The sequence below is a fragment of the Suncus etruscus genome, chromosome 6 (genome assembly GCF_024139225.1).
Source record: "Suncus etruscus isolate mSunEtr1 chromosome 6, mSunEtr1.pri.cur, whole genome shotgun sequence".
NCBI classification, from domain to species: domain Eukaryota; kingdom Metazoa; phylum Chordata; class Mammalia; order Eulipotyphla; family Soricidae; genus Suncus; species Suncus etruscus.
Window position 1 is genome coordinate 48,972,104 of NC_064853.1, and position 24,547 is coordinate 48,996,650.

At 44.3% G+C, this 24,547-nt stretch overlaps 1 protein-coding gene across 1 annotated transcript; it reads left to right on the top strand.

Annotated features, from left to right (window-relative positions):
• The first annotated feature begins 1,834 nt into the window (after positions 1–1,834).
• DNAJC8 (DnaJ heat shock protein family (Hsp40) member C8) lies at positions 1,835–22,140 on the top strand. The gene is given in 10 exon segments (XM_049775010.1): positions 1,835–1,930; positions 6,664–6,732; positions 6,734–6,766; positions 11,743–11,799; positions 12,947–13,013; positions 13,527–13,621; positions 16,042–16,113; positions 17,950–18,041; positions 20,454–20,529; positions 21,667–22,140. Coding segments are annotated over 10 exon segments (765 nt in total). The 5' UTR covers positions 1,835–1,849; the 3' UTR covers positions 21,790–22,140.
• Positions 22,141–24,547: the final 2,407 nt, after the last annotated feature.

Consider the following 24,547-nt stretch of genomic DNA (forward strand, 5'->3'; position numbering starts at 1 on the left):
TCTTTGTTTTGGGGGGCCACACCCGGCGGTGCTCAGGGGGTTACACCTGGCTGTGCTGCTCAAGAAAAAGTTCCTGGCAGGCACGGGGGGACCATATGGGACACCGGGATTCGAACCAACCACCTTGGGGTCCTGGATCAGCTGCTTGCAAGGCAAACACCGCTGTGCTATCTCTCCGGGTCCCAAGACACATTTTCAAAATGTTTTTTTTGAAGTGGAAATTTCAGGGAGAAAAGCGCAAGTGCAGCAAGGCACTTGCCTTACACGTTGACAACCGAAGTTCAATCTCCAGCATGGGAATATGGTTCCCAAAGCTGACTGACCAGGAGTGATCCCGATTAAAGAGTTTAGAAATGAGTCCTGCGCATCGCTGGGTGTGGCCCCCAAACCAAAAACCCAAACCCCAAAACAAAAAACTTAGAACATACAAAAGCAAGGTATTTTTTTAAGCCCACATGTGGTGAAATCACGTGATTCAAGATCAGCATTTTTTTCTCTTTGTTGGGGTCAGGGTCAGCTTGCTAGGCAAGCAGACCCAAGAAATTGTTTGGGTAACTACTTAGAGGTAGGTGATGGTCTCACACATCGAATGTACTATTTAATTAAAAATGACTCACTGTCACAGGAGAGAAAGTACAACAGGTAGGGAACTTGCTTTGCACTCAAGTCAACCCAGAATTTGGTTCCTCTGCATCCCATATTGTCCCACAAGTACTGCCGAAACTGATTTCTGGGAGGGCAGAGCCAGGAGTAATCACCTAAGGTAACACCAGATGCGGACACAAACCCCCTCCCCCAAAATGGCTTGTTGTGTACTACCTGTAATTTATTTTAATTTTATTTTGTTTGTTTTTGGGTCACACCCGGGCAGCGCTCAGGGGTTACTCCTCTAGCTCTATGCTACAGAAATCGCGCCTGGCAGGGCTCGGGGGACCATATGGGGATGCCGGGATTCGAATCGAACCACCTGTCCTTCTGCAATGCAAGGGCAAACCCCTATCATCTTCTTCTTCTTCTTCTTCTTCTTCTTCTTCTTCTTCTTCTTCTTCTTCTTCTTCTCTTCTTCTTCTTCTTCTTCTTCTTCTTCTTCTTCTTCTTCTTCTTCTTCTTCAACTTCTTCTTCTTCTTCTTCTTCTTCTTCTTCTTCTTCTTTCTCTTCTTCTTCTTCTTCTTCTTCTTCTTCTTCTTCCTCTTCTTCTTCTCTTCCTTCTTCTTCTTCTTCTTCTTCCTCTTCTCCTCTTCTTCCTCTTCTTCCTCTTCTTCCTCCTCCTCCTCCTCCTCCTCCTCCTCCTCCTCCTCCGGCCTCCTCCTTCTTCGTTTTTGGGTCACACCCGCAGTGCTCAGGGGTTTCTCCTGGCTCTAGGCTCAGAAATCGCCCTGGGATAAACCTCTCTAAATTAATTAAAAAGCTGCTTTGTCTAAAGAGTGGAGAAGGCAAGCCAGAAATACAAAATTATAAATATAAGGAATAGCCTAATATTTGGAACGCTGACAACACTACACGTTGGAAAGGAAATTGAGCAATAGTAAACTCATTCATAGTGGGACTATCTTTAATTTATAGGAATCAAATCTATGCGGGTTGGGTGTGCGTGCTGGGAAGAACCAGTTCCATTCTCAGCACAGTATGGCATCTCTGAGCGACAATTATTTTCCTTACACCCCCCCCAGCATCCTTCAGGAAAGAAACAGCCCAAGAGCAGGCAGCTTCAGGAGAGCATTCGAAGGTGGGAAGCGCGCCCTTTAAGGAGCCACAAAGAAAGAGGCGGGGCTAGAGAGGCGGACAGTAAGGATCGCGCGGGGCTGCGCCTGCGGCACAAGAGTCACGGTGGTTCGCCGGCCGGGGAAAATGGCGGCTCCGGGCGAGAGCGGAGTTTCTGGCGGTGGGGGTGGCAGCACCGAAGAAGCCTTTATGACCTTCTACAGCGAGGTGAAGATCGAGGGAGGGATCGTGCCCCGCGGCCGTCCTGCCAGGCCGAATTCTTGCAGCGCTCGGAGGCTGAGGGCCTGGTGACCCGGGCCGTTGGGCCTCTCTCCTGCCCGGCCTTGAGGGAGCGAAGGGCTGTGTGTGTGTTGTGTGTGCATGCATGCATGTATGTATGTATGTATGTATGTATGTATGTATGTATGTATGTATGTATGTGTGTCCGTCCACCCGTGGGTCCCCGTGTCCCCCTTGCTGGCTACGGAGGGATCCTGTGCGCCACGAAAGTGCACGGTTGGCCCCTGCGGGGAGAGGGTGACTCTGATCTTGGCGCGCGCCCTGATCCCCAAGATCCTGATCCTGATCCCGGCGGAGCTCGGTGTTGGCAGAAGCTTTGCTGTCCCGGGAGGCTCTGAACCCTTCTGGCCTGGCCCCCTTTCCAGTCTCCACGGCCGTGCTCTTAGCTCCTAGTTTCCTTTTGCCACTGGCTCTTTCTGCCATTCGTGCACGCAGGGGCGCCGTCTGTCCATCCTGCTAGGTAGGAACTGTCTTCATGTCACGGATGAAAAACTTTCAATTTGAAGTTCAGGGCCTTAGAGTAGATCTGAACATCGTGGACGCAGTTAGGGCTAAATCTTTACTAAGGTTGCATCCAACACTTGGCGCATAACGGTTTTCTCAGGCAACTATTGAATTAACTAAAACGGGTGAGTAATTGGAAGAAAAAGCATGCTGCTGGAAATCGGGCAGTTTCTGGTGGATTCGTGCAAACCAGTTGTCCTGAATTTTTATTCTGCAGTTCCTTCAGTTCTCTACGTCTTCAAAAGAAGATTTGGTGTTAAAACCTAGAATTGTTGTTTTGAGAGTGATGGCTAAGAAACGGTTTGTATAAAATCTAGGGGCCGAACAAGAATTTCTCCGATTTACAAGAAGAAAGTGGAGCTCTGGGGCCGGAGAGATAGCATGGAGGTAAGGCGTTTGCCTTTCATGCAGGAGGGTCATCGGGTTCGAATCCCGGCGCCCCGATATGGTCCCCTGTGCCTGCCAGGAGCAATTTCTGAGCCTGGAGCCAGGAATAACCCCTGAGCACTGCCAGGTGTGACCCAAAAACCAAAAAAAAAAAAAAAAAAAAAAAAAAATGAAAAGTGGAGCTCTTTAAGTTGGTAATGGATTTGAGGAATAGCGTCTCAGTTCAGCACCTATTTTGCATGCATCATTTATCGCTGGTATTTATATTTGTTATGCAGTATTTTATTGAACGTATTACATTTAAAAAAGTAAATTAGAACTTTTATTAATTTTCTCCTTTTGAAATACCTAGTTCATTCGAACGTGTTGGTGTCCTGCTAGCATAGCTGCTTTTCTTTCCTTTTTTCTTTTCTTTTTGGTCATACCCGACTTCGCTCAGGGGTTTACTCCTGGCTCTGCGCTTAGAAATTGCTCTTGGCACGCTTGGGGGACCATATGGGATGCCGGGGATTCGGAACTACCCATCCATCCTGGATCGGGCTATTTGCAACGATCCTACCTCTGTGACTATTTATCAGGCCCCTCTTAGTTCTTTTCTTATTGGGACACACCCGTTGATGCTCTCCTGGCTCCATACTCAAGTATTAATCCTGGCTGTGTAAATAGGGTGCTGGGAGCACCCTACCTACTGTACTATTGCTCTACCTCCATAGTTCTTTGCTTTAGCTCTAGTAACTACTCAGCAGTCATAGCAGAAAGTGTTTTGTTATGTACATACATAAAAGACTACCTCTTTTTTGGGACGAGGAGGTGTTAATGTTTGGGCCATACGCAGTTATTACTGGCTGTGTGCTCAGGGAACTGAGCGTCAGGATTTGAACGACAGTGCAGGTTTGAACCAACAGTTGCCACATGCAAAGCTGTGCTATCATGCTCATGATACTGGTATTTGTTATACTTAATCATCTCACAGTGGTGGCTTGCTTAAATTGATGAAAAAATATACCTACCAGTGGATGTTTCAAGCATAATTCAGTGTGTTTTGAGCACCTGACTTGAACTGTTTAGGATTTAGAGATATGGTAAACAACAGAAAAGTTCTGTCTCAAATTGTGTTCTGTAGAAAATCCTCTATAGGAGAAGCTCTTATATAGTAAAAATACACACTAGGAAAAAAGCTAGAGAGTAAAGAGTGGGGTGGCTTGCTACTTTAAAAAAAAAAAAACACAGAGGGGTTCTGGAGAGATAGTACAGCGGTCGGACTTCTGCCTTGCATGCAGCCACCCTAGGATGGACGGTGGTTTGAATCCCAGTGTCTCATATGGTCCCCTGTGCCTGCCAAGAGCTATGAGAGCAGAGTCAGGCGTAACCTCTGGTGCTGCTAGGTGTGACCCAAAAATAAACACAAAAAAACCTCCAAGAAACTAAAGGAGTTACACATGTGCAGCCTGGATACATAGTACCCAAGCCACCTGTTGCCTGCATCTCCCTCCTTGACTTTGCTACTTTCTTGCTTGGTTGTGTAGTGGATCTTTCTGCCTTTGGAGAAACCCACACTTCCTCTTGAGCTTGTTGTTACTTTTTTTTTTTTTTTTTTGGTGTTTGGTCCACACCTGGTGATGCTCAGGGGTTACTCCTGGCTATGCGCTCAGAAGTCGCTCCTGGCTTGGGATGGGGGCATATGGGACGCTGAGGGATCGAACCGAGGTCTGTCCAAGGCTAGCGCAGGCAAGGCAGGCACCTTACCTCTAGCGCCACAGCCCGACCCTTTGTTTTTACTCTTTCTTATCCTTTTCCTCTCTTTATTTCCAAATAAAATCTTTTTTTTGTTTGTTTGTTTTGGTTTTTGGGTCACACCCGGTGTCGCTCAGAGGTTACTCCTGGCTTTTACACTCAGAAATCGCTCCTGGCATGCTCAGGGGACCATATGGGATGCTGGGATTTGAACCACAACCGCTGTCCTTCTGCATGCAAGACAAATGCCCTACCTTCATACTATCTCCCGACCCCCATAAAATCTGTTTTTACTTAAAAATAAAAAAAATAAAAAAAAAAAAAATAGCCAAAGGGGGAAATACTGAGAAGGGATAATACTACTGAAATTCTTTCCAGACTCATTTTGGCTTTAGGAATAATACTGGTATTTAACCCACTAGAAATTCATTTCAACTCTGGTAATGAAACTAAGTATGCTTGTTCTCCATCTTTTTTGGAAGGAAGGGCACTCTGATAATGCTCTGGCCATATTTCTGGCTCTCTGTTCAGTGATTACTCCTGGCCATCCTCAGGGATCATATGTGGTGCCAGGGACTGAACCCGTGTCAGCTGTTGCAAGGCAAGTGCCCTATCCACTGCATTATCACTCTGGCCCCATTCTCTCTTTCTCTGTTACTTTTTTTTTTTTTTTTGGTGACTCCCAGGTGCTCCCAGGTGTCCCAGGGCTTATTTCCTGCTCTGAGCTCAGGGAATCACTCTTTTTTTTTTTTTTTTTTTTTTTTTTGGTTTTTTTTTTTTGGGCCACACCCTGTGCCGCTCAGGGGTTACTCCTGGCTATGCGCTCAGAAGTTGCTCCTGGCTTCTTGGGGGACCATATGGGACACCGGGGGATCGAACTGCGGTCCGTCCTAGGCTAGCGCAGGCAAGGCAGGCACCTTACCTCCAGCGCCACCGCCCGGCCCGAGGGAATCACTCTTAATGGACAGTGGGACTTAGGGACTATATATGGTGCTGGAGATTGAACCCTGGTGCAAGGCAAGTGCCTTACCTATTATATACTCTTCACTTGCCCCCCATCCCATTGTTTTTGTTCTTTTGGGGGGAGGTTTGCAGTCACTCCTGTTAGTGCTCAGGATATCTTGGCTCTGTGCTTAGGGATCACTCCTGGGGGAAGTTGTACACAGGGAAATTGTCTCCCCCACTATGTTCTTTGACCCTAAATTTTAGGGTTTTTTTTTTTTTTTTTTTTGGTTTTAGGGTCACACCCAGCAGTGCTCAGGGGTTATTTCTGGCTCTACACTTAGAAATCACTCCTGGCAGGCTTGGGGGACCATATGGGATGCTGGGATTCGAACCACTGACCTTTTGCATGCAAGGCAAACATTTTACCTCCATGCTATCTCTCCAGCCCCAAATTTTAGTGTTCTAATTTGTGAAGTGGGGGTGATAATACTATCTATAGGATTATTGAGGGGGATATATATGTGTATAAAGTTTTTATGGTATTATAGTTCATTGATGAAGTGAGATAGCTCAAAGGACTGAAGACATCTTTTGTGTATAGGAAGTCCAAGTTGGATCCCTGGCACCTCATACTCCCCTAAGTATTACTGGGAGTAGCTCTCAAACTTCTGATTGTGGACCTCCCTCAACTCTTTCCCTTCACCTAACCGATAAATTTAAAAATTATTTCTCAAAATATTTAGCAAAGTCCTCTCTCTGCCTCTCTCCGTCTCTGTGTATTCCTCTGTCTCTCATTTTTGGGTCACATCCAGTGGCGCTCAAGAATTATTCCTGGCTCTTGTGCTCAGAAGAGTTGCTCCTGGCAGGTTTGGGGGACCATATGGATGCTGGGATTCAAACCAGGGTCTGTCCTGTGTTGGCCGAGTGCAAAAGCAAAACGCTTTACTCGCTGTTCTATTGCTCCGGCCCTAGCAAAAGTCTCTTGTATACGACATGCACATAAATTTTACTGGGACACGTCAGTATATAATGTGTTAGGATAAATAATTCATAGTTGCTGAGCTTTCCTAATGAAATGGTTCTCTCCTTAGGTGAAACAAATAGAGAAGAGAGATTCAGTTCTAACGTCCAAAAATCAGATTGAAAGATTGACTCGTCCTGGGTTCTTCCTACTTCAATTTGAACCCTTTTGAGGTGAGCTGATGTTGCTGTGGCCACTGAGGGGAACAGCACCATGCTGCAGGCTTCCCACCATCAGAGGACTCACCCTTTACTGTGCAAGATATGGACCCTCGGGTTGTTTTACTGTGAATGAGATTTAAAGGCAGTATGTTTAAATGAGCTATCTTAATGATTTTTCTATCTTTTTTAGCAACTTAAATACATACAGATTCTTTGTGGTTATGATGGGACAATATCCTTGAAAAATTTTGACTGTTAGGTTTCAATTTGCTATTTAGCGGTTTTATTTTTTGGGGTGGAGGGTCACACCTGCGGTGCTCAGGGGTTACTCCTGGCTCTGTGCTCAGAAATAGCTCCTTGCAGACACGGGGGATCCATATGGGGATGTCGAGATTCGAACCACCATTCATCTGGTTCGGCTGTGTGCAAGGCAAACACCCTGCCACTGTGCTATCTCTCCAGCCCCACTATTTAGTGTTTTTATATTTCATCAGAATAAAGTATTTGCAGAGCTGGAGAGATTTTACAGTGTGGAAGACACTTGACTTGCATGCAGCCAATCCATTTTCATCCTGACATCCTTATATGGTCCCTTGAGCACCTTGAGAGAGTAATTTCTGAGTGCAGAGCCAGGAGTAAGTCTTGAGCATTGCCGGTATGGCCCCAAAACAAAAATAGTTGCAGAAAAAAAATCAAGGACAGAGAGATAGCACAGTGGGTAGGGTACTTCTCTTGTATGTGGCTGACCTGGGTTCAATTCTGGACACTGCATATAATCTCCAAGCGCTTTCCAGGAGTGATCTTTGAGGATAGAGCAATGGGTAAACCCTGAGTACAGCCAGGCATGACCCAAAGCCAAAAAGCATTAAAATAAATGATCAAAGACTACAGAGAAAACAAATTACATTTGTTTCCCTTCTTTGGTTTTGGGTCACACCCGCAGTGCTCAGGGTTTCTCCTGACTCGACGCTCAGAAATCTCTCCTGGCAGGCTCAGGGGACCATATGGGATGCCAGGATTTGAACCACCATCCTTCTGCATGCAAGGCAAACACCCTACCTCCATGCTATCTTTCAGCCCCCTTGTTTTTCTTTTATAGCATTACATTTTTATTGATTATAACACCCTAATGTCACTTACAAAAGTCTGAACTATAGGATTGAAAGACTAGCTCAGTGAGCTGGATTACATGCTTTGCATACCATCTGGGTTTTGATCTCTGGGCACAGCATGGAACCTCAAGTACTCACCAGTGATTCCTGTGCACTGGGTAGCTCAAAAATAGCAGTGTTTTTGACAAGATGGAGAGATAGTACAGCAGGTAGATGGCATTACCTTGCATGTTGTAAACCTCGGTTTTGATACCTAGCATCCCTAGTCACCCCCAGCCCCACCAGGAGTAATCCCTGAGTGCAGATCCAGGAGTAATCCCCTGGCATTACCAGATGTGTCCCAAAAACCAAAAACCAAAACAGTAATGATAAAATCTGAAATGTAGAAAAAAATAACAAGGTGTATAGTTCAGGGCTGATAATTGGAAGTGGTAAGGTGCTTGTCTTCCATACCAACACATCTAGTTTCTTTTTTTTTTTTTTTTTTTGGTTTTTGGACCACACCCGTTTGATGCTCAGGGGTTACTCCTGGCTATGCACTCAGAAATCACTCCTGGCTTGGGGGGACCATATGGGACACACGGGGGATCAAACCGCGGTCCGCCCTACGCTAGCGCTTGCAAGGCAGACACCTTACTTCTAGCGCCACCTTCGGGGCCCCAACACATCTAGTTTCTAAATCTTGTCATCACACCAGGTGTGTTGAGGGATCACTCCTAGCCATGCTCAGAGGACTATAGGGGGTTCCAGGAATTGAACCCAGTTGGCTGTGTGGAAGACAAAGACTAATACTAATATTATTTCTAGTCTTCTAATACACTTCTCCCTCTTTCACTGCACCTCGCTGGTGTTCAGGGATCCCTCCTATCAGTGCTCAGGGGACTGTATGGGATGCTGGAGATTGAACCTGGGTCCGCTAGGACAAGTACCCTACTCCATTGGACCATATGGATGCCGGGGCTGAAACCTGCATTAGCTACATGCAAGGCAAGTGCCCTACCCACATTATTATCTCTCTGGCCCACATCACTCAGAAAATAATTTTTTTTGGTGGTTGGGACCCCACACTTGGTAGTGATGCTCAAGAGTTTACTCCTGGCTCTTATGCTTAGGAATGGGATGTGGGGATTGAACTCGGGTTGGCCATGTGCAGGGTATATGCCCTACTTTGCTCTCTTACTGCTTTATCCCATCACCCATGTTTTTTTGTTTGTTTTTTGCCACTTATGTTTTTCTTTAAGCAGAGCATAACCATCAAAAATCTAGATTAACTAGAAGCTGAATCATCAAAATGTTAGAAATGACATTGATATTTCTTATAGAATTCTTGGTTCACTCTGGCTGGCGTGAATGGTAGTTAAGGCTCTTGTCTTCGCATGCAGCTGACCTGGGTTCAATCCCCAGCATTCCATATGGTTCCCTGAGCACTGCCAGGAGTGACTCCTGAACACTGATGGATGTGACCCAAAATAAAACAAAAAAACCAAAACCAACCAAATTAATAAGTTGTGTTGCAGGTTGTTTTTTTCCTTACTCTGTGTGGTGCTTGGGAATCACTTGCAGTGATTTGCTTGGGGTATCATGTAAACTGGGAATATAAACCTGGAATTTTTGCATGCAAAGCTGTCTCCTCAGTCTGACCCTATTGTTTATATTGTTGCAATTTACAGTCTGCATAATTTTTTTTGTTTTGTTTTTGGGCCACACCTTGGTGACCACTCTAGGGGTTACTTCTGGCTATGATCTCAGAAATTGCTCCTGTTTGGGGGACCATATGGGACACTGGGGGATCGAACGCGGTCTGTCCTAGGTTAGCATGTGCAAGGTAAATGTCAAAATACCCTTGAGCACAGCCTGGTGTGACCCAAAACACAAAAGAAGAAACAAAAACAATTTATTTTGGTAGGAGGTTTGGACCACACCCAGCAATGCTCAGGTAATATACTCCTAGCTCTGTATCTAGGCTTAAAAAAAAAAAAAGAATGGCTAGATTGAATGCATATAAAATCGTATGCTTTAATTGCATATCTTGTAACAGTACTTTCCTTAGAAAAGGATCTATATGATAACTACAATATTTTTTTTGGGAACAGAGAGATATAGTACAATGGGTAGGATGCTTGCTGTGCAAACAGCAGAAACAAGTTTGATGCCCAGTAACCCAAAGATCAGTCCTCCAAGCCTCATCAGGTGTGATTTCTAGTAAAGAGGTAGGAGTAAGTCCTGATTCCAATTAATGTGGTATAAAACAAAACAAAAAGTGCTTGTCTTTTTTATATTTTTGACTGACCCAGGGTGAATCCCCAGTATACAGCTAGGAGTAATCCCTAGCATCATAATATTAACTCTTAAAATTAACTTTGGATTCAAAATCGCTTCACAGAGACAGAGGAGACAGTCTGCAAATGAATAAGGAAGAACTTTATTCCAGCATGCTGGGGTCGCTAAGCAATGACCCTCAGACAAATTTTCAAACATCTTTTAAAGGGTTACCAAGGTTTCAAATCATAATAAAGGCATCAAATTAATGGGTAGGTTTAGCTGTATAAGAAAAAAGAAATCTTATCTTTACAGTCCCAAGGCAAGTTTTGGCTTAGTTTTTAGTTTGTACGTTCTTCTGCTATCTATTTGAGTCCATTCTGCACTTTGTGGTCAGCCACGAGGACCTGGTATATGCTCACAAAGTCAGGTTCCAGAGACTGGTTGTTATTCTTTTTTTGGGTGCTGGTGTGTGTGAGTGGTGTGTGTGCTGTGTGTGTGTGTGTGTGTGGTCATACCTGGCAGCGCTCAAGGGTTACTCCTGCTCTACGCTCAGAAAACCACCCCTGGCAGGGTCAGGGGACCATATAGGATGCGAACCACTGTCCTGCATGCAAGCAAATGCCATACCTCCACGCTATCTCTCTGGCCCCATGGTTGTTATTCTTAGGCCTAGTTCCACTTTCACACACTCTGAGCTAGCTTGTAAAAATGGCTGCCACTTCGGGGCCGGAGAGACAGCACAGTGGTAAGGCGTTTGCCCTCAGACGCAAAAGGATGGTGGTTCGAATCCCGGTATCCCATATGGTCCCCTGAGCCCTCCAAGAGCGATTTTTTCTGAGCATAGAGCCAGGAGTAACCCCTGGAGCGCTGCCGGGTGTGACCCAAAAACCAAAAAAAAAAAAAAAAAAAAAATGGCTGCACTTAGGTTAAGCAAAGATAGGTCACAGAAACAGAAATAAGCAATGAATTAGTGATTAATTCTAAATCAAACTTAATTCTGAACTTAGATTCTAACATTCACTTCTAGTTTCTAACAATAGGAATAATCCCTGAACAAAAGTTTTCCTTGCTTATTTATTGATGCATTTTTAGTTATAGCAATGTGGTGCTGGGGATTACCTTAACACATGGTCCATGCATGTGTTAAGAGGTACTTAATGGAAGAAAAATGATGCAGTGTTTGTTTTTCTTTTTTTTTTTTTTTTTTTTTTTTTTTGGTTTTTGGGCCACACCCAGTAACGCTCAGGGGTTACTCCTGGCTATGTGCTCAGAGTTGCTCCTGGCTTGGGGAACCATTTGGGACACCAGGGGATCGAACCGCGGTCCGTCCAAGGTTAGCGCAGGCAAGGCAGGCACCTTACCTTTAGCGCCACCGCCCGGCCCCTCAGTGTTTGTTTTTCAATTGCTAATGTTTTGCTGGAGTAAAAGTAACCACTTACTAAATTTAGAATCCTAAAACAATCTATCTGCTCATTTATAGTGTGTATTTAATAAAAAGCGAGGCATTATTCCAATATGCTGAATACTATTCTGCTGCTGATTATCATAAGTTTAATTATGGGACACTTTGTAAATTTATGAAATTGTTTTATTATGTTGATTTTGATTCTTTAGGTTCTTCAAATAGATCCTGAAGTGACAGATGAAGAAATAAAAAAGAGGTTTCGGCAGGTACAATTCTATTTTCCTATAAATAGATGGATTTAAAAGTTTTTGAAATACTTCATTTCTTTTTTTTTTTGTTGTTTGTTTGTTTTTGGCTTTTGGGTCACACCCGGCAGTGCTCAAGGGTTACTCCTGGCTCTATGCTCAGAAATCGTTCCTGGCAGGCTTGGGGACCACATGGGATGCTGGGACTCGAACCACCATCCTTCTGCATGCAAGACAAATGCCTTACCTCCATGCTATCTCTCCAGCCCCAAAAAAACTTTTTTTTTTTTTTTTTTTTTTTTGGTTTTTGGTTTTTGGGTCACACCGGGCAGCGCTCAGGGGCTACTCCTGGCTCTAGGCTCAGAAATTGCTCCTGGCAGGCTCGGGGGACCATATGGGATGCAGGATTCGAACCAATGACCTTCTGCATGAAAGGCAAACGTCTTACCTCCATGCTATTTCTCTGGCCCCCAAAACTCATTTCTTTAGGAATTCATAATTTGATATTTGGGACATAATTTAACTTTTATTTTCTTTAAAGTTGCTATAACTATAAAATAGTTTCATATATCCTAAATAATTAATGATTGTGGGTTGCTGGTGAATAGAATGAATTTTTTTCTAAATAGTCCCTTATGTAGAGGGATAAGTAGGGAGTCACACTGAATTCTGGGGCTCAATCAATAGTAGCAAGTGGGGTGTTTGCCTTATAAGCAGCCAACCTTGGTTTAATCCCAACATCCCCTATGGTCTCATGCATACCACCAGTGGTTATTTCTGAATGTAGTGCCAGGAATAAACCCTGAGTGCTGCTGGTTGTGGCCCAAAAGCAAAAAAACAAAACAAAACAAACAAATTAAAAACCCCTTTTGATCCAGAGGGCTGGAGCACAGGCTTTGTATATGTGGGAATCCTATGCTTGATCCCTGGTACTGCATGATGCCCTGAGACTCGCTTTTGGGACTGATTCCTGAGCATCCTTCCTGTACTGGTCTTCCTAGCACTGTGAAGATTAGTATTTCTGAACCTTTTACAATTCTAAATTTGAAAAAAAGTTACCTGACTGACACATTTTGCACATGTGAACATTTGGTTGTAGAAGGCCCAGTGCAGGTGAAGTTACGGAATTTTTCTCTTTACTGACAAACCTGACTTTCCTCTATTGTAGTTATCCATATTGGTGCATCCTGATAAGAATCAAGATGATGCTGACAGAGCGCAAAAGGCTTTTGAAGGTATTTGTACATTTATCTGCTTCTGGGTTAGACATTGTCAGTTCTGGGGACTCACTGTTCTTATCCTGGATTAAGAAAAGATTAAAATTGTGTGGTTTGATCAGAAGCTGTGGTCTTGAACAGAACAGTTGTCATTCCAAAGCAGAATGTTGCTATTTAAGAAACAGAATGTAACTTGGATATGTTAAAAGTTTTATATGCTAACAAAGAGTGTTATTACATAGCATCATTTTTTTATCTGAATATAAGAAGTAATTGGCAGTATTTTAACCATTGATGAAATATCCATGTGTTGTATTTAGCCTTGAATGTGTTATTATTTACTTTTTTCCCCCAAGGCTCTGGAAGGAAAGTCATTGCTCTGACTATGTTTTTAAATTAGTTTAACAATCATTAATACTGTAACAGCAAGGAATGCTTTTAGAGGGCATGAGTCCATTTACGCTGCCTGAGTATAGTTCAGACTTACAGAGGGTGTTTGCAGAAACAGTTAATTTCAATGTTTTGCATTAGCTGTGGACAAAGCTTACAAGTTGCTACTGGATCAGGAGCAAAAGAAGAGGGCCCTGGATGTAATTCAGGCAGGAAAAGAATACGTGGAACACACTGTAAGTATTTATAGTGCTGCTGTGTTTACAGGAAGTATTAGCAAGCAAGCCTTGGTGACCTGGTAGGCAGGAGGGTCAATGTTATGTCTAATACCTATGGTGAGACTTGAAACTGCTATTTTTTTCCCTTGTCCCTCAGGCAGTGCCTATGGCACCTGGGAGGAACACTCCTCAGTGGCTTGGGTGGTTCAGGGGCTATCAGGGCCACTCCTGGTGGTGGCCACTTTATATGGGCCATTAAACTTTGGGCCTCACATCTAAGGCATGTGCTGTAGCCCTTTGAAAAGTTTCTTGGCCCATGATGATGGATTTAAGCTTCACTACTATGCTGTGACAGTCCTGAATGCTTTGTGCTTAATGCTGTAGCTCACCCTTGAGATCTCAGGTTGCAGAATGGCTGGATACTGCTCCTGCTTGGTTCCTTCCATCTTATGTGAGGCCAATCTGGCTGCTTAGCATTGGTGGCCTGAGACCTGATTCCAAGTGTAGAAAGTGGAGCTACCCTGGCCGTACTCAGCCCTTGATTCTTGTTTATTTGGGGGGAGGGAGGGCCTCCCTTTCAGAGAGCCACACCTGGCAATGCTTGGGTAGTTATAGATGTCACTGGACAAACTCCTGAGCTTGTGATCTTATGCACTCAGGACGTGATCTCCATCGTTTGAATCTCTCTCCCCTTGATTTTTATTCTTTTTTATTAAAGGAATTACAAAGTGGGCTTGAGAGAGGCTGTAGAGGATATGAGTAAAATTTTTTAAAAAGCGTATATATTAACAGTTTGTATCAATAACTGGGAAGGGGGGCCGGAGAGATAGCTTGGAGGTAAGGCGTTTGCCTTGCATGTAGAAGGTCGGTGGTTCGAATCCCGGCATCCCATATGGTCCCCAAGTCTGCCAGGAGCTATTTCTGAGCATAGAGCCAGAGTAATCCCTGAGAAGGACTCAGGTGAAGTAAATTTAGTTATAGTTGGCTTTATTTTTTGGGGAGGATTTGGGGGCCCACACCATGTGATGCTCGGGTTACTCCTGGCTACGTGCTCAGAAATAGCTCCTGGCTTGGGGGACCATGTGGGACGCCTTACCGCTATACGCCACCGTTCTGGCCCTAGTAGTTGGCTTTATTATTACTATTATTTTAACATTACCTAAGTCTCCTGAGAGGTAAGAAAGGTCTTCCATCAAATATATTTACTTCTGGGGCAAGAATCCCAAGGTTGTTTCAATTGGGAGAGGTAAATATAGATGTGACTTTTTGGAAAAAGCTTTGGAATCTGAAACTATACAGCCAGTTATAGCAAGTCTAGTTTAGTTGAGGATAATGAGTAGAAAGGAGGACAGCTATAGGCATGTACTACTAAGATACTGGAAATAGCATCTGTTGGCCAAAGTCTTGTAGAAGTTAATAAAGTACTTGATAAATTCTCCCTAAGTCATGTGGTAGTTACCCTCTAGCAGAGGTTCCAAAATTCACTAGGTATGTTGCCTCCTTTTCTGGTTTAACAAAAAACATTCAGCGTCCTACAATGTCCCCTGTTCCAGCTCCTTGATCTCTCCAACGTCCTGCAGTGGGCAGTGTCACCCTCTGTAGGGACACTGCTCTGTAGTTTGCCTGTAGAAGAGCTAGAGTTAGATTTTCTGGCCACAAGGAGGCAGTAAAGTCTTCCTGAAGATGGAAAGTATTAGGCTTTTTAATAGAGTAATACAAATCGCTTATGTAATAGAATATTCATTGTTCCTTTTTTTTTTTTTTGGATCACACCTGGCAGCACTCAGGGGTTATTTTGGCTCTGCACTCAGAGGTCGCTCCTGGCAGGCTTGGGACCATATGGGATGCCAGGATTTGAACTGGGGTCCGTCCCGTGTTGGCCACGTGCAAGGCAAATACCTTACTGCTGCGCTATTGTTCTTTGAATTTATAGATATGAATTTATTTTGGTTCTCGCAGATGGCCAGAGTGATAAGAGCACTAGTTAATATGATGTGAAAATTGCTGGCTAAGGGGGTTTCATAGTGAAAATGATCAACAATGCAGTTTTTAAAATTTATACTTAGTGCCACAAATTCTATAGTTTCCCCAAACTGGAAAAATGTATATCCTTGTTTTAATCACAAGCCCTGAAAGATACATGGGGAACCTGTTCAACGTATCAAAGGCTCTTTGGATCTGGCCTAGAATTTGATGCCCTGGGAATAGCCCCCTCTCTCTCTGCTGCCTTTCATTCTTTTGGTAGATTGGGTTTTAAGTGAGATTAGCAAAGCCTCTTGGCTCCCATTTTTCTTGAATGCATTGATCTTTTGGAGGGGACTGGAGGGAAGGGGAGAGGCTTCTCTTTCTTTATTATGCCTATTAACAAGTATACACACTTCAGTGGATAGTCTTCAATATATATATGTTCTTTTTCTGATGGAAAAAATCTTTTTTAGGTAAAAGAGCGAAAAAAGCAATTAAAGAAGGAAGGAAAGCCTACAAATGTGGAGGAGGATGACCCTGAACTGGTGAGTTAAATCTAAGGAAAGACCTTACTAGGGGCTGGAGCAATAGCACAGCGGTAGGGCATTTGTCTTGCATGTGGCTGATCTAGAATGGACCTTGGTTTGATCCCCAGTGCCCCATATGGTCCCCTGAGCCAGGAGCAATTTCTGAGCATATAGCCAGGAGAAACCCCTGAGAGTAACATGATGTGGCCCAAAAAGCAAAAAAAGAAAAGACCTTACTGAACACATACATGCTATAAATATTATTTTGGGGGGGGGCAAGCAATGGCGTAGCGGTAGTGCATTTGCCTTGCACATGGCTGACCTAGGACGGACCACAGTTTGATCCCTGGCATTCCATATGGTCCTCCAAGCCAGGAGTGATTTCTGAGTGCATAGCCAGAAGTAACCCTTGAGCATCACTGGGTGTGGCCCAAAAACAAACAAACAAACAAAAAAGATTATTTTTGTGTTTCTGTTTTTAGTGTCATGCCCAGTTCTACTCAGGGCTCTGTTCAGGAATCACTCCTGGTGTTCAGGGGTCCATAAGGGTTGCTGGGGATCAAACTTAGGTTGACCCTAAGTGCAGCGCAAGTACTTATCTGCTGTACTATCTTTTTATCCCTATAGATATTGCTTTTAACACAAATATTTGAATGTTTATTTACTCTACAAAAAGTTTCTATTCCTCAGTACATCAGGTAGAACACAAGTTCAAGGTTCTACACAGATCCAGAATGATGGGGTTGTTTTCTGTTTTTTAGTAGTAGTCTTTGGAAAGATGGCCAGTATTATAGCTGATGCTTTATTGCCCATGGACTTGGCCTCCTCCTTTCTCTGACTGCTCACAAGGATGTCTCCCCCTCTTTGAAGTCTAGGGTGTGTCATCACTTTGCTCAAGTGCGAAACAGAATTGAAGAAGGAAAGAAAAAAAAAAAGAATTGAAGAAGGGAGCAAGTTGGGATAAATTTTGTCCCTGTGAGATTATTTCAGGAAATTGCTATCTCATATCCCATTGGCTAAAATGGAAGTTCAGTTGGCTCTTCTTCTCTTCAAGGAAGCCTGGGAAGTACCAACTATTTTCAAACTGTGGCTGGAGGAGAACAGATAGTGGGATAGAGAGTAGGGCCAGCTAGTAGCTCTCCCAGGTCTATAGCCCTGAGAGTAGTTATATCTAGGATCAGCCAAGTATACAGAATCCTCATTAGATGTTTGTGAAAAGCAATATATTTTGGGAAATTTTTGAGAAAGGATATATCAGAATCTCAAATTGCAATAAATGGAAACATTGCTATACCTGTCAAAAAGAGTTAGGGTCCGGGAGATAGATAGCACAGCAGTCAGCATGTGCCTAGTGTGTACTTAACTGGGTTAAGGCCTGTTATCACATGGTCCCTGAGCATTACCAGATGCAGCGCTGGAGACACCCCTGAAGGCCCCTCCCCCCAAAAAAGAAGTCTGTGCACACAGCACGTATGTTAAAATAGAAACATTCTGAATAGTGTTGATAAGGGCATAGAAGTGTTTCCTTACTGGTGCTTTTTAGCAAGGAGTGAGGTTCCTGTGGATGATAGACATGGAGAAAGAGACACTCTCTCTCTCTCTCTCTTTCTCTCTCTCTCTCTCTCTCTCTCTCTATTCTCTCTTCTCTCTTCTCTCTCTCTCTCTCTCTCGCTCTCTCTCGCTCGCTCTCTCGCTCTCGCTCTCTTGCTCTCGCTCTCCCTCCCTCCCTCCCCATAAGTGATTCTGTCTAAATAATTTTTTTCCTTGCTATTTTGCTTTTGTTTTAAGCTCCATTTCAAAGTACTGATTCAAGTCGCTAATTGAATTTATTTTCTTTTGTTCATTTTATTTTAGTTCAAACAAGCAGTGTACAAACAGACCATGAAGCTGTTTGCTGAGCTGGAAATTAAAAGGAAAGAGAGAGAAGCCAAAGAGATGCATGAAAGGTCTGTATCAGCACATTTGAGTCAGCCACCTCTGAAGCCCTGGGTCCACTGAGAACTAGCAGTAGTAGGCTCTGAATGAAAGAGAGCAGAGTATAGTTTGCCATTTCAGAGCTTGTCTAAAGGAATTTCCTGAAAGAACCACAGTTCTTTTTATTTATTTATATTTTGGCAGGCCACACCCAGCTGTACTCACTCTACTCTTGGCCCTGCACTCAGGGATCATTGCTCAGGGGATCATATGAAATCCTAGGGATTGTACCCTGGCTGGCCACATGAAAAGCAAGTGTCTTACCCACTCTGCTATCACTGGTTCCAAAGAACCACAGTTTTGAGTCACAGGGCAATCAGTTCTCTGACTTTCAGGAAATAGTAGACCAACACTTAGGAATATTATAATTGAGAATGTGTTTCCTTCCTGATTTCCTGTGTGAACTGGGTAGTTATTGTGGCCATTGTTATTGAAGTCATAACATTTTATTGTTTGTTTTTGGGCTACACGCAGAAGTGTTCAGAGACTGCTGAGGAGTGACCCTTGGCAGTGACAGGAATTTGAATTGGCATTGGTGGCCATCAAGAGAAGTGCTATTAACTTCAGTACTATCTCTCTGACCCAGAATTTGTCATCCCTCAGCATCTCATATGGTCCTGGGAGTTTCACCAGGTTGATCCCTGAGTGAAGAGCTAGAAATAACCCCTGAACATTGCCAGGTGTGACTCAAAAACAAAGAATTGGTCATCCTAGTCATTTTTTTTTTTTTTTTTTGGTTTTTGGGCCACACTCAGTGGTGCTCAGGGGTTACTCCTGGCTGTCTGCTCAGAAAGAGCACCTGGCAGGCACGGGGGACCATATGGGACACCAGGATTCGAACCAACCACCTTTGGTCCTGGATCGGCTGCTTGCAAGGCAAACGCTGCTGTGCTATCTCTCCGGGCCCTAATCATTCTTTTTTATGGTTGGTTGCTACTCCCAGCCCTTTGCTTGGGGAAAATGGTACCCACTGAGGATTAATCCCAGGCACCTCCCCCAATACAAAGCTAGTACTTAGCCCCCTGAATATTCTCTCTGGCCCCAGAACTTTTGTGTAATGAGTGGGTGTAATTTTGGTAATGATTTAACATTGTACAGTGTCCCAAATAGAATGTCCATTGTTTTTTTTTTTTTTTTTTTTTTTTTTTTTTGGTTTTTGGGTCACACCTGGCAGTGCTCAGGGGTTATTCCTGGCTCCAGGCTCAGAAATTGCTCCTGGCAGGCACAGGGGACCATATGGGGCGCCGGGATTCAAACCGATGACCTCCTGCATGAAAGGCAAACGCCTTACCTCCATGCTATCTCTCCGGCCCCAATGTCCATTGTTCTAAACTCATTTTTTCTTTTTGCTGTAATTCTTTTTAAAGTAATGACTATACACACACACCCAGTAGTATTTAGGGATTACTATTGGCAGGTGCAAGGGATCATCTGGGATGCTGGATATTGAGTCTAGGGTGACTACATGCAAAGCAAGTGCCGTACTTGCTATACAGTTGCTCTGAATCCCTGTTTTTCCCCACCCTCAATAGTTTTTTGTTGTTTTTGTTTTTGATTTTGGGCCACACCCGGTGGTACTCAGGGGTTACTCCTGGCTGTCTGCTCAGAAATAGCTCCTGGCAGGCACGGGGGACCATATGGGACACCGGGATTCGAACCAATCCAGGTCCTGGATCTGCTGCTTGCAAGGCAAACACCGCTGTGCTATTTCTCCAGGCCCACCCTCAATAGTTTTTATACTTGTATTGTCAATTTGCACATAGTAGTAACTGGACTTTGCTAATTGAGGTATGTGTGACATGTCTTGGGCCATACCTTGTGATGCTCAAGGCTTACTCCTGATTCTGTGCTCAGAGATTATTCCTGTCAGGTTCAGGAAATTATATGGGATGCCGGGTTGGTTATATACAAAGCAAGAACCTTACCCATTATTGTACTATCTCTCTGGCCCTGAAGTGCCCTTATTTCAGGAGAGATTTTGTCCAGACTCTTGTGTAAGAACCTCTATTCCAAAAGACCTTCCGCTGAAGCAGGGTGGCTTGAGGTCTCCAGATAGTTTTCTCACAGACAGCGCCTGGGACCTCTGATTATTGTTGACGGCGGTGTTGGATATCTTGTCACATCTGTAGGTGAGTTCAGAAAAGTGCTTTGGTGCTGGAGTGATAGTAGGTACTTTCCCTGCATGCACCAATCCCAGTTCGATACCTGACACCATATATTGTCCCCTGAGCACAGAACCAGGAGTAAGCCCTTCTTGTGTTGAGCCCTTTCCTGGTGGCCATCTTTATAGAACTCTAGGCAACTTACATAGAATCCTGCTTCAGTGGAGATGCTCTGACTTGTATCATTTTCTGTCTCTAAGAATACTATTATTTTTTTCCTAGAAAGCGACAAAGAGAAGAGGAGATTGAAGCTCAAGAAAAAGCCAAACGAGAAAGAGAGTGGCAGAAAAACTTTGAGGTGAGTTTTAAAACAAACCAAGGGACTCTTCCAGAGAAGAAAACATGTGGTCCCAGGACCCATGTAAAGATACAGTCTGGTCAGAGTGTGCTTTAGCAAAGATTGTCCCAGTTTAGCCACTGTGTTGCTGTGTCCCAGTGCAAAGCGCAGATGTGGGTCTATGAGCTATGGTCTTGGTGTACTGCCACTGATGCTCAAGGAACATCCTTTGTTATATAATTTAGGAATTATCCTGTCCAACTTGGAGGTCTCTTCATTGGAGCTCTATGTTCTCATTGGTGTGCTTTTAGAGAGGGACGAGGCTTCTGAACTTATTTCCTGGGATATCTTGATCGGGTTTATCCCTAACACTAAGGTTGGGGATAACCTACCTGGAATGATGGCTTGACTCTTGAGATAGAGCTGTGTTGAGGGGCGAAGCTGAGGGATCCTTCTGAGGAGAAGATGGAGAGGCCTCTCTGGATTTTGGCCACAGCTACTGGGCCTTGGCTGTCTAGAAAAGCACCCCTGAATTTGGCGGGGTGGAGGGGAAAAAATCAGGTGGACCACAAGGAGAAAGGAGTCACAGGCTCCTCTGAGTCTCTGAGGAAGGCACAGCAAGCCTTTTAGTGACTCTAGTCATGGCCTGTCCTTAATAACACTCTTTCTTTGTTCTTTTGCTCTTGGGCCACATCCATTGGTAGTTGGAGGCTGCTTGTAGGATGCCCGGGAGCCCTTTGTTTCTGGGGATTAAAACTGAGGGCCCCTACATGCATGGCATTATGCTCCAGCTCTGGAACAATTTTTTCCATCTTCTCACTATTTTCTTGAGTGTTTGGCACCTCTTAGACCTGTAGAAGTGGAAAAAGTTCTGCTGGGGTTGTACTATGTTTTGTTTTGTTTGGGGGCCACCACATTCAGGGGGCTGACTCTTGGCTATGTCCTTGGATCACTCCTGGAAGGCCATATGTGGTTAAATGCAGGTTCACTGCTTACAGGCAAACTTCCTACCCAATGTCTAGTCAATCCTGTACCATTGTACTCTCGTATTATTCCAGAGGATTGAGTTGGGTTGGCTTGATCAGGGGTTATTTCAGCAGGGTTAGTTCCTTTCTTCCATTAGGAAGTTTCCACTCAAACCTCTTTTTTCATGCTTAGGAAAGTCGAGATGGTCGTGTGGACAGCTGGCGAAACTTCCAAGCAAATACAAAGGGGAAGAAAGAGAAGAAAAACCGGACCTTCCTGAGACCCCCAAAAGTAAAAATGGAGCAGCGCGAGTGACCACCTGGGCCCAGCCACGAACCTTCTCTCACTCTCTCCCGCTTTGAAGGACTCATTCTGCCCTCCCATTTCCACCCCGACATAGAGTAGTATTTGCTTTTTAGTCCATTTTGTTTTCAATACAATTTAATACCGATCAGATTAATTCTTTTGTACAATGGAAAGAGGGGCTTAGCTGGAAAAGGACTTTCCTCCTCTTGCCCCTAGACCAAGCCAGAATAGAATGGAAGGTGCCAGGCCACCTTCCCTCCACAGCCTGTAACTTAATGTTTTGTACTCCACTGGATTGTAATGGTTAGGAACTTTGTGTAGAGTTTGTGGAAATCATCCAATTAAACATGTTGCTTAAAATGGTGTGGCTTTGACTTCTGAGCCACAGTGGGGCCACTAAGAGAGCCCCATTGGCTGCAGTGCTTGAGGTGAGTAGAGTTAGAGAGTGTAGTGAGTGAGAGAGAGAGAGAGAGAGAGATCGAGAGAGAGAGAGAGAGAGAGAGTGTGTGTGTGTGTGTGTGTGTGTGTGTGTGTGTGTGTGACTATCAGAGCCCCAGGGACAGAGAGAGAGAGAGAGAGAAGAGAGAGAGAGATGAGGAGAGAGAGAGAGAGTGTGTGTGTGTGTTGTTGTGTGTTGGACTATCAGAGCCCAGGGACAGGCAGTGCTCTGACACCATGGTGTGTTTTGTGCTATTTAGCTGACTGGCCAGTTAGGTGGCGGCATGAGCTCCAGAGAGAGCTAGCCGTCCTTCCAGTACCAAAGTGTCCCCTGCCTGCATCCTTTAGTGCTGATCCACTGTTTATGAGTTTATGTGTTTATGAGTAAGTTATTAATGTATTCTTCTTAGGGATTAGGACAAAGTTGGTCAAACCAACAATGCTTTGGAGCTAGAGATACCCAGCCCCAACCACTGATTTGCTGAACCAGTTTCCTTTATTTTGGGCCACATTCAGTGGTGCTCAGGGCTTACTCCTGGCTCTGTATTTAAGGATCAATCCTTATCAAGCCTTAAGGTAGGGTTTAAAGGACCTTAGAGGTACCTGGGATTTGAACCTACCCACCATACTATCTCCATACTCAACTTATTTTCTTCTGTGCAAAATGGGAATGTAGATTCCCTGCTCTACCAATGAGGATTAGCCATGACATAAACAGGAATCTACCCCAGGACTCTGGGTGGTGCTTGATGCTCTTATTACTTTGTAAAATGAGGGTACTATTTTGAGGATAAAATGAGAATACACAAAAACACCCAGAATTACAGCATTTGTTCAGTTGTCCCTCTGGCCATGAGAGACAGGATCAACCTTTGGGAGGGACAGAAGATAGGAAAAATAGAACATGTGGTAGTTTTGGTGTTTGGGCCGTACCCAGTGGTGTTTAGGGCTAGTCCTAGGTTTGTATTCAGGTTCTCTCCTGGAGGTGTTTGGAGACTATGTAGTGTGAGGTGTTGAACCTTGGCCTCCCATGTGCAGAAGCCATTGAGTTCTCTAGCCTGGAAGTGATCGTTTTAAAGGAGGAGCCCAGAGATTGTTGTGTCAGGAATGTTTTCCCTGCAAGGAATAAGGAGCAAAAGGAAATGAATCTAGTCAGCAGTCTGATGAGGCAGTGTCCTCACCACACTCAGAAGATGGCTTGTTCTCAGCAGTCTTAAATCTCATAGTCTAAAAGGCCAGAAGGCTAGGCCAGCAACTTTCCTCATAAAGTTATAAACAGAAGTCACTTTGAAGATAAAAATGCTCTCCAGCAATGGAGTCAGCCTGAAACAGCTCCCTGGCTACAATGACTGAAGATAAAAGAGGAGTATGGGTTTTTCCTCTGGAGCTTGTGTACCTACTGTTTCTGCAGGACTTTCATCGGTGAGGAAAGAAAATGTCGGCATGTTGGGCTAAGAACGTACTGCTGGATGACTTGGACTGGACGTTACTTGAAGGAGTGGACCCAGAGGTGGTAACAGAATGGCCCTTTGTCCTTCCTGAAACATCCTTTGGGATGAGGGAGACCTAGAAGGTCAAAGCCTTACTGAAAATTCACACCACCATCCTGTTTATCGGTGGACCATGCACTGCTCATTTCCTTTCGAGTGAGTTTCAGTCATAGAAAATGCTTCTGTGTTACATCAGCAGTAGTAACTGGCCTGTTCACAAATGTAGTGAGAGCATCTTTACAATGCCAGACCATGGATTGTGGATGTAGAGGCAAAAACTGGACAGAGTCTGGGTGCTTCTGGGGCTGGGGTATCCCAGTTCATGAATGTGTCAGTTTTTGGGGTCAGTGCCAGGAGAAATGGGAGACAGGATGAACTATTTCCCTCTTCCCCATGAGTTATTGGTATATGGTAAGTACTAGACCAAATGCCCGCTGCTCCCTGCAGACTGACAGAAGATCGTGGTGAAGGAGCAGGAGCCAGTGGGTTTGGGTACAGTCCTGGTATGTAGAGTCACTGGTTTCTACTTCCTTGTGTATGAAGTGGGGATTACATTTTTACTTATTTTTGGACCATTTCTGACTATTTGACTAGCCCTACCTCAGTGTGGCACTAGTGTGATCTTAACAAAAACATTAGTTACTGTCCTTTGCTGTTCAGTCATCTGAAATCCTTGCCCCCTGAACCTTCCACCCATCTGACCTGATCTGCTTCCCTGTGGACTCCGTGGGTGGGAGTTTGTGCCTGGGAAGCTAGTGAGAGGTCTGGGCCTGCACAAGGGTGGAAGTTCAGTGATGCTGAATTTGTTCCTCCCCTGTCTTCTCTGATCCACTTCCCTA